Here is a 9,531-nt window from a genome sequence, read left to right on the forward strand (position 1 = left end):
AAACTCAATATCAACCCGTGCACATGGATATGCAATAAATTAGTAATATAATTACAATAATAAATTTTATTCATATTATCTATAAATTTTATTTAAAATATTAGTATATTTTAATTAAACATAAATTAATTGGTGGATATGTGTATACAATAAATTAGTAATATATTTGCAATAAGTAATTGATAATTCAAATTTCATATCATCTCTATTTTCATCTTATACTGTTAAATTTGGTTTCTTAAATTAGTAATACTCTATTTGCATTATACCAATTGACCATCAGCTTGAGGGAATTGATACTTTACAAACATGCCACCAGATTTTGCAGACCACGTCAAATGTATCAATAACACAGGTATGTATGTATGTATGTATGTATTTATGCCTTGCCTTTGCTCATCTTATACATCAAACTGCACTTGTCTATAAAAGAGCATGCAAACAAGACATTGAAAAGCATCTTAGATGTTGTGCACCATCTCTGCGATTGCAATATCCATGCTAGACTGATATTTGCTATTTTACTCGGTTCCATATAGTAAAAGTCACCAAGTTCTTGTTCTTTGATGTTAATCAAAATCTGATTCGATACAGTTATAATAGAAGGCACTCAAGAAGAGAATTGCACTTGAAATTGCGGCGAGATATAGGAGGCTTGTGTTATAGTATGATGTAAGAGCAAGAACTTAAAAGTTGGTACCCGGAAAACTCAATGTGAGCATCAAGAAGCTTCTAAAAGGGAAGAACATATATGGTATTGAGTGATTCCAGGCTTTTGTTGGAACAAGGTTTTGGAGCTAACAATAAAAAAGGGTATTATATTACAGGGCCGCCACCTGATTTGAGCTTCTCGAAATTTGAGTTCATTGGAATTTGGTTTAATGGTCTGTTTTGCTCCTGTTTTATTATTGGAGATTTTATTTATCCGCTGATTAATCAGAATTATAATGAATGACATGAGTGTTATTTTTATAAAATTCTAAGGTCATATATGTCCTCCGCTGCTCATACCATATAAAACACTTCGCTTTGGGGAAAATCGAACTTTTATCCAAAGCAATGGCAAAGATAATCCATTTCTCTTGCTTCCTCACTCGCCCATGCTCCCTTCCATCTCCACTCTTCGGCAGAACCCAATTTCCTGGTCAGTAATCACTTCATCTTCTCATTTTTGTTTTACTCTTCTTTGCTTTTTAATGTAAGCTTTAGGTTTCTTTTTCATTTAGCAATATGCTCTTCGTTCATGTATTTATCCCCCCAAAAAACTGAATTTTGATGCAAAACTGGATATAAATGTGAGGTTTTGAAATGGGTATTTGAAGAATGATTAAATAAGGGATGGAGAAGTTTCAAACAGTGACTCAAATGACTTATAGAATTGAGTTAATGGTGGAGTGAACTGTGGTTATATAATAATCTTTTAGCATCTTTTGCATGTAAAGTAGGAAACTTTGGACAACCCTTTGAAGATGTTAATGGAGCAGTTGAGACTCATCATCGGTTGCGAGAAAGGGGTAAACAGTCCTTGCTATGCTGCCAAATGCCAGAGGGAAAGAGGCTCTTGGAGCGGATTTCATCACATTATGATGAGTTAAATGCACTTGAGGTATGATGGTGAGTCCTCTGGACAGCTTTATTTGCTATTATTATTTCTGATCCTGGTTATTTGATATGATTCTAGCAAAGTCCAAGCAGTTAGCTTCTTATTTTAAGTTTATTTGATATGATTCTAAGAATCTAAGCTACGCGATCACCTTTAGGCTAGTGAATATATATATTGTTTGGACATGATAAGATTTATAGAATGCTTAAATTTCAATATTTGTAGTTCAAGATAGATCCATATGTCTAAACTACTTGTATTTTGGCCATTTATGGTGTATCAAATCACTCGTTGAAAATTAACATGATTTTCTCCTTTTTCACTCAACTGTTCTAATGGATTGAAGTTGATGATGCTGGGACAGGGAGGATTTTGGTTAAGAGTTCCGGTGACAGCATTTCTTGCCGCCAACATTTTGATATTTACTGCTCCAATGAAAGCCCTGGCAGAAACTTGTGAAGCTGATAACTCCTTTTTCAACATGCCTTTACTGCTATTTGTAGCCCTTATTGGTGCCACAGTTGGAGGTATCTTTTTACCTTTGGTTCTGGTCCATAATGGCATGCTACTTTGTGTGCTTTTCAAATGAACGTACAGCAATTCAAATACAGCCAGCTATTGATATTTTTCGTTGTTCAAACTGTATTTGATGTGCTTGAAGAAATTGTTATCCTAAAATACCTAGAACTGGATTGATCCCAACATATCCTGCAAAGAGATTTTAAATGGCCGATTTAAAATGTTAGAGAACTTGTCTCGTGCAGAAGCCCAGAAATAAGATAGCTGTTTTCAGTTGGGAATACCAATTTGAAATGTGACCGAAACATCTAACTACACAATTTCCGCTTTTAAACACAGGAATCTATTCTGAGCAGTCTATATAACTAATGAAAATGAACTTTCAATGCCTTGTTTTACATTATCTTGGATTTTTTTTGTTTTTGATCATCCACTTTGCACCTCAGGATTGCTTGCACGGCAGAGGAAAGGGGAGCTGCAGCGAGTGAATGAGCAGCTGCGCCAGATCAATGCTGCTCTAAGAAGGCAGGCTAAGATAGAGTCATATGCTCCCAGCCTGAGTTATGCTCCCATCGGTGGTAGAATATCAGAAAAGGAAGTAATTGTCGACCCAAGAAAGGAAGAGTTGATTTCTCGACTGAAGAGCGGGAAGAACTTTTTAAGAAATCAAGAACTTGAAAAGGCTTTTCTGGAGTTTAAGACAGCACTGGAGCTTGCTACGAGTCTAAAAGATCCTATCGAGGAGAAGAAGGCTGCCAGGGGTTTAGGTCTGTATCTTCTCCATTTATTTGCCTGTCTAGTCTCTATTCCTAATTTAGTATGGTAAAATGCTTATGGTTTGAGCCAAACCAAGTGGCTAAATAGAGATAAGGATTATGATACCTTGTGGAATTCCCTTGGATCTGTGTGCATCAATCTACTCAGAGAAGTGACTTCATTATGAATCTTATATTTGGTATCAATGGAAATCCCATGTCACTTTTTTGTACCAAGTGGCAGTGCTAAAGCATAAAGCGATGAATCGTAAAGCCCTTAAAACTTGTACCAGCTAATTAATTTATGTGTTTCTTTCTGGGGAGTGATGCAAAAAACTTCTTTTCTTATAGCTGGGATCCCTTTCCATGAAGGGTAGCAGAAACTTTTAACAGTTAAGTTTGATTGATTTCAGGTGCCTCGTTGCAAAGGCAAGGCAAATATCAAGAAGCCATTAAATACCACTCAATGGTTTTAGCAATATCTGATCGAGAAGGAGAAGACTCTGGAAATACAGAAGCTTATGGAGCAATTGCTGACTGCTACACCGAGCTAGGAGACCTTGAGAAAGCAGGGATTTTCTATGACAAATATATTGCTAGGTTGGAAACAGACTAATGAAGCTGCATAATCCACCAGTTCTACCACCTTTTAATGTATTTCTAAATAATTATAGAGACTATAGACAGCTTGCTGACATCCCCTTTTCTCCCATCTTAGCATTACTGTTGTTAGTTGCTAAGTGCAGTCTCTCAGACACTGAAATTGATTTTGTTGGATAATGCATTGTAACTCATGTTTCTTCCAAAGAGAATACCCATTTCACTTTCCCCTTTTTGTTTCCTCCAATCTTCGGCATCCCTGTTTGCTCGGATTCTGAAATTTTTAATGATTATTCATATAGGGCATTACAGCTGGAATGCTTCCTTTACTTAATGCAACAGAAAATGCCCGTCAATTTGTCAATCCCCGCCCCGTTGGTGCCCCATCAGCTCTGAAATGTTCGAGTGCAATGATGACATATGAGTCTCCTGACTGCGTGTGTATATCTTACGCAAGTTTTATCTTGTTCCTTGGAGATTTTAGTTCAACTTGTGTCTGGTTTTTCGATCAATCTGTACTGTATTGATTAAATTTTGCATTATAATTAATCAAACTTTTTACAACTACAATTAAAACAAACTCAAACAACGCATCGTAAAACTTTAGTCTTCAGCACCTAACATTGCCCAAGATGAAAAAGTTTAAATTCCAAACAATATGTCGAGAAAAGAAGAAATACTAAATACGTAGCAGTAGATTCCAGAGAAAGCTATAAATATGCTTTATATATATCCAATGAAACAGTCCGTACCGTATCAAACATATAGGAGAGAATACATTAAAAAGCTTTCCTAGCCGGGTTTAAAACTCAATAAAATCTCAAAACATAAGTAAAGATGGATACAATAGGCAACCATATGCTATAGATGAAAGCAGGATGCAGCTTCACTGCTAAAAAAAAGCCTCTCCTAAATCTTATGCTTAAGAACTCAAATAAAACCTGCAAATGCAGGAAATAAGGATATTATCACACAAACTCTATCTTTATTACTGATAGTACAATAGCTGCTGGGCAGCAGCAACATTCTGGAACCCACCATCATATATAGCCTGGCTTGCTCCAGCAGCACCCACTCCCATTGCTGCTTGCTTCAGAGGATGCTGTCCCTGAGGGTGCATTAGAGCATGAACGCCACCCATTTTGCTCATGGCAAGTTGCCTTTCATAAGCTAATAGGTCAATCGCTGAAAGGCCCGGTAAAGGTGCAGCTGCAGGTGGGGGAAGTGGGTTTGAACTTGTCCCCGGTGGTGTAGGCTTGCTGCCCCAAGAGCACTTAAGAAACAAATTCAACATGTCAATTTCTCAGTATCCCAGGACCAAAGTTTTTTATTTTAAGTGGAAGTCACCAAAATAACTATTCGTAGACACACAAGATTTTTCTTACCTTTTTTTTTTCATATTTGAAAGTAATAGACAAGCAAGATTGTATCCAAAGAACATCAACCATCCAGAACAGTCATCCAACTCATTTTAGGAGATTTAAAGGTCAATAATGCTAAAGAACATACTAAATTATGCACATAATTTCCAAAATATCCTCCAAAAACTTCAAATATACATAGTGTTACATATGTACATTTCTCAAAACAGTATCCAAATTCTGAGTAAAAACAGAGAACAAACCTTAATTTGCTTGCCACATAAAAATGACTGAGTGTTCCCCATCTGAATAGCCAAAGCTGCCCCAGCATGAGTACTGTATCTCACAAAGCCAAAGCTTTTGTCACGCTGGACCCGAACCTCCTCAATCACCCCAGCACCAAGAGCATGGAAGTGACGGTGGAGTTCGAGTTGGGTGACCTGCAGGAATAAAAAGCAATTGTTTAATTGGACAACCTAAAATGTTCATTTAAAGAATGATTCTCAGAGCACAAGTCCAACTCTCCAATATACTTCATTACAAGATGGGGGTTCTAGGGGTCCATATATCAAAGAGACTTCAAGATCATACCGTCATAGGTTGTGATGCTTGCATTGTTAGGTAAAAAACCAAATATTCTTTTTATTTAGCTGAGTTTCAAAAAGACATGTAGAAATTTATAAAATTTAGTATTCTACATGTATAGAAAATGAGATTTCCTAAAAGTGTCAAAAAAGCCCATTTTACTTGTTCTATGTAAAGTAAGCTCACATAATGCTTGGTAACACCCATTTTGACACCAATTTCCATGTGCAAAATAATAATTAGAAGAGCTGTTGCATATAGTTACTTGCCTCTGGAGCAAGATTGCCCACATAAACAGTAGTATATTGAGGATTATTCTCGGGAGCCTCATTATTGGTGGTCTCTTTACCATCCTCTGCATGTCAAGGTAACAGATGTAAGTTTATTTCCCATTTGGCACAAATTTGAAGATCCATAAAAGGTAAAACAAAAATACTAATAATTTGAGTTATTGAACAAAGTAGCTATTGATGTGAATGTTTTTAGAGAATCTTGCTACAACAAACATACCTGATGAACCATTGGTAAGTTCAACGACACTTTTCGCATCAGAGCTTTGCTTGTCATCATTGCTACCAGCACCTTTTGTTGCCCAGTTACAACGGATCTGCCGACTGCCAAGCCACTTTCCTAGAAAAATAGATCAAAAGCACATTTGAATTTTTACTGCAATTTGAATAACAGCAATCCATGCAAGTGATCATTTGTCTAAAAAGTAGAACTAAATACAATTATTCCAACTCCGCCAAAATATTCTAATGAATCAATACTCTACACAGAGATTTTACAGGAAAAAAAAATTCATGAAAGAATAAGAGGGAAGAGAAAAGGGAAGACTTTTTGCACAAGAACTTCAGCAACATATTAAGAACACTCTAAAGCATAAAAGATATAAAATAAAAGTTTTGAAGCTAACGGCTTTATTTGATGAGGCAAAAATCTTACCACTTAAGTCATTAATTGCGCTTTGTGCATCCTGAACAAAGGGGAAAAAAAGGTCAATAACAATAGACAAAACAATATTATAACGAAAGAGAAAGGGACAACAGAACCTTAACCAAGGAACAGTACCTGCTGACTGCGGAATGAAACAAACCCAAATCCTCTTGAACGCCCAGTTTTCTGATCCCACATAACCCTCGCATCCCTGAATCAGTTAAGACATCAAATTTGTTAATTCTAACACTAATATATCACTACTGTAAGCAACACAAAAACATTAATCAAGTTTTACTAATAAATTTGACCATCCTTATAGCTTAGGCATTCACTTTTAATAAGTTAGATTCGTGGCAATGTGTTTATTTAAATCAAGATCAAAAAGAAAAAAAACACACTTACGAACAACTGTGATAGACAGAAAAGCATGCATACAGCATTGCATCAGTAACCTCAGGACTGAGATCCCCAACAAAAATGTTAAAATGGCCTGCACCAATTTTGATAGTACCAAAAAGTATAATTAGGAAAAACAAAATTCAGTGCATTGTGAATATTCTTGAGCAAAATTTTCTAAACAAGATAATGTGAAAACCTGATGTATCCTCTCTCTGACCACTAGCATATGCCCAATTGACCTTGATAGGCTGTCCAAATCTGCAGATTACAGGATAGGATGTCAAAGCAGACTCAAAACAAAGTAAAGAGGAAAACATTAAAAGTTAATGCTTACAGATGCCTTCCATTTAGAGACAATATAGCGAGAGCAGCTGATCGACGATCAAAGTAGTGGACGAATCCGTATGATGACTGTTCCAGTAGGAGGAGAAAGAAAATTTGTCAATTATTTGACAACAGTATGTGAATGGAAAAGGGAGATAAAGTCAAGAAAACCATTGCACAATTAGTGCACCCTCATAGCTACATAAAGGGAAAAAAAGAAGAGGGAAAATCTTGAAAATAATACCTTTTCCTTTCTGATAAGCTTGCAACCTTCAACAGGACCAGTACTTGCAAAAACCTCTTGGAGTAGTGGTTCAGTCACTTGTGAATGGATGTTTCCCACATACCTGCAGTTTCTCAAAAATAAAAAAACTAAAAGTTAAAGAAAAAACAGAAAAAAGAAGAGATAAATAAAACTATATAAGTAACTTTCTAAGTTGTTAAAAAGATGCAAGAACATGCAAGCATCTATCACATTCCAAAAACCATTTAACTATCAATTAAAAGAGCCATTAGTTTAGAATTTTGCACGGAGGGTCATAGCAACGTATCCAATCAGCAGACTCATGAAGGAAAGTGTCTCTAATTCATGCGGTTATAAGCACAGAAGTGACTAGGATAGGTGCTTAAGCAAGAAGGGGAAATAAGCGACTCACAATATACAAACAAAACAAAATGGAGAAAGGGGAAAAAGAAGTAAAAAAAAAAATCTAGGCAAACACTCACACACTGCGGCAAGTACTTGGATCAAAACCAGGAGGCAGATTTCCACTTGGGATTGGCTCTATCTGCAGAATAGAAAAGTGAAAAATAAAAAAGAGGGGAAAAGAAGAAACGATGTACAAAAAAGTCAGGTCCCACTCAACTCAATTCTAAAGCCTCCTTATCCAGTAAAAAGGATGAGTTTTTGAAGAAATCCAATAGTCAACCTAAAAGAACATACAAGATGCTAACTACAACCATCACAAATGTGAGCATCACTTCTCCTACTTTGACAACACTTTCCACTTGAAAAGACAACAGACTTTCTTGCTTTTACTATTATCACATTTTCCCCCTTCATTTTTTCAGTGCCGATTGGAAAAAAAATATTTCAGCCTCATCTAAATAAGACATACTTCAGCAGAACAATAGTCTGCAGATCAGACCAAATTCAAGGGTAATGCAGTCCAAAGTTCCTTGAACTCCCTCTCCAAAGTGAAAAACAAATCTATATTTTTCTGCATGATTCAAACAGAATGGACTGTTGGACATGTAACTCAGAAAGTATGCAAATACATCGAAAGCACCATAGACTTTATAAATTAGCTTCATACTGTTATATTTCAGCACTATAAACCTAAAAATTGCCAGAACAAAATGCAGGAATCACGCCTTAAACTCCAATACTCAAACAAGAGACAGATAAACTGCACCTTTTTTTATATAATATTTACAAGCTAGAGATAAAGATATATAAAAATATAAACATGACATGGACAAAAAGACTAATTGACTGTGCATGTGTACCAGAGAGATGGCAACTAAACATTATCCAAACAAAATCATTTCTCAACATTTGCAAAACAAAATGAAGATTAAGATTAGCAGTAAACTAAATAAAATCAAAGAAGTGAGAACCACAAGTAAATGAAAAAGACAACACAACAGAGAACCTAGTAGCTTTCCCATTAAACTTCGTGTAAGAGAAATAACAACATTTGAACTTCAAGCAAACGAAAATGTAAAATATTCAGAATCAAAACAATCTTTTATCAAAATTCAAACCAAAAACAATGAGCTTCACTCTATACAAGAAGCATGTTAAAGTCACAGGCTTTCTCATTTCTGGAAACCAAATCCAGAAACGTCTCCCACCAAAAATCAAGAAAATAACTTTTGTTTTTGAAAATCATATTCAAATCGCGAAATAGGAGCAAGGTCCATCGAATTCAAGCAAAGTTGATAGTAAAAGCTTAGCTTTCAAAGGTCAAACATCACAGCATTAAATATAAAAACTAACCCAATCTCCACCAATTCAAAAACAAGAAACCAAACACGAACCCGAAGATCCAAACACGATTTCGAAAAAAAGAAAAACAGATATTCCTGAAAACCGGATCAAAAACTAGCAGATACTTAATGAAAAGAGAAATTGACGAAAAATCAAAGAGATGAGGTAAAAAAATAGTAAAAAACCTGTGGAGGAGCTAAGATGCCAGGGTGATAGAGAGACTGTTGTTGGAGGAGAGCTTGTTGCATCAGGGCTTGTTGCTGTTGCTTCAGCCTCAGGTGCTGCATTTTTCCTCGGCGATTTTCAAGGAAAAACAAATCTGTATGTTTGGTATGCGAGGAAATAACCCCTTTTTATTCTCTTCTTCTCTGCTAGGGTTCGAAGTGTAAGGGGACCCCGAGAAAAGGAAAAATAAAATAAAAGAGGAAGAAACAAAAAAGCCTCTAAAGAGAG

General features: G+C 35.9%; 2 protein-coding genes across 4 annotated transcripts; one reads left to right on the plus strand and one right to left on the minus strand.

The window, feature by feature from the left end:
- The first annotated feature begins 984 nt into the window (after positions 1–984).
- On the plus strand, positions 985–3,705 carry LOC107958371 (protein FLUORESCENT IN BLUE LIGHT, chloroplastic). Of its 2 annotated transcripts, none has more exons than XM_016894126.2 (5): positions 985–1,144; positions 1,446–1,606; positions 1,968–2,130; positions 2,569–2,889; positions 3,291–3,705. In XM_016894126.2, exons 1-5 carry the CDS (start codon positions 1,060–1,062, stop codon positions 3,491–3,493), a joined length of 933 nt encoding a protein of 310 aa, XP_016749615.1. In that variant the 5' UTR covers positions 985–1,059; the 3' UTR covers positions 3,494–3,705. The 2 variants fall into 2 exon arrangements, with proteins under 2 accessions (XP_016749615.1, XP_016749614.1); XM_016894125.2 differs by having other exon boundaries at positions 1,001–1,144; positions 1,443–1,606.
- Positions 3,706–4,175: 470 nt separating this feature from the next.
- LOC107958370 (oligouridylate-binding protein 1B) lies at positions 4,176–9,531 on the minus strand. 2 transcript variants are annotated; one of them, XM_016894124.2, is made up of 13 exons: positions 9,264–9,531; positions 7,812–7,873; positions 7,330–7,432; positions 7,096–7,172; positions 6,958–7,019; positions 6,765–6,852; positions 6,495–6,570; positions 6,369–6,399; positions 5,934–6,053; positions 5,693–5,778; positions 5,102–5,278; positions 4,516–4,750; positions 4,176–4,418 (listed from the first exon to the last, which is right to left on the minus strand). In XM_016894124.2, exons 1-13 carry the CDS (start codon positions 9,363–9,365, stop codon positions 4,408–4,410), a joined length of 1,230 nt encoding a protein of 409 aa, XP_016749613.1. In that variant the 5' UTR covers positions 9,366–9,531; the 3' UTR covers positions 4,176–4,407. The 2 variants fall into 2 exon arrangements, with proteins under 2 accessions (XP_016749613.1, XP_016749612.1); XM_016894123.2 differs by having other exon boundaries at positions 4,176–4,750.

The sequence above is a fragment of the Gossypium hirsutum genome, chromosome A05 (assembly GCF_007990345.1).
Source record: "Gossypium hirsutum isolate 1008001.06 chromosome A05, Gossypium_hirsutum_v2.1, whole genome shotgun sequence".
NCBI classification, from domain to species: domain Eukaryota; kingdom Viridiplantae; phylum Streptophyta; class Magnoliopsida; order Malvales; family Malvaceae; genus Gossypium; species Gossypium hirsutum.

Excerpts from the sequence above, each read along its gene's own strand:
- LOC107958370 (XM_016894123.2), bottom strand. The coding sequence starts at position 9,365 with ATGCAGCACCTGAGGCTGAAGCAACAGCAACAAGCCCTGATGCAACAA. Across the intron at positions 7,874-9,263 it reads GCATCTTAGCTCCTCCACAG|ATAGAGCCAATCCCAAGTGG; the intron begins GTTTTTTACTAT and ends TCTATTCTGCAG. Across the intron at positions 7,433-7,811 it reads CCAAGTACTTGCCGCAGTGT|GTATGTGGGAAACATCCATT; the intron begins GTGAGTGTTTGC and ends GAGAAACTGCAG.
- LOC107958371 (XM_016894125.2), top strand. The coding sequence starts at position 1,060 with ATGGCAAAGATAATCCATTTCTCTTGCTTCCTCACTCGCCCATGCTCC. Across the intron at positions 1,145-1,442 it reads CGGCAGAACCCAATTTCCTG|TAGGAAACTTTGGACAACCC; the intron begins GTCAGTAATCAC and ends TTGCATGTAAAG. Across the intron at positions 2,890-3,290 it reads GAAGGCTGCCAGGGGTTTAG|GTGCCTCGTTGCAAAGGCAA; the intron begins GTCTGTATCTTC and ends GATTGATTTCAG.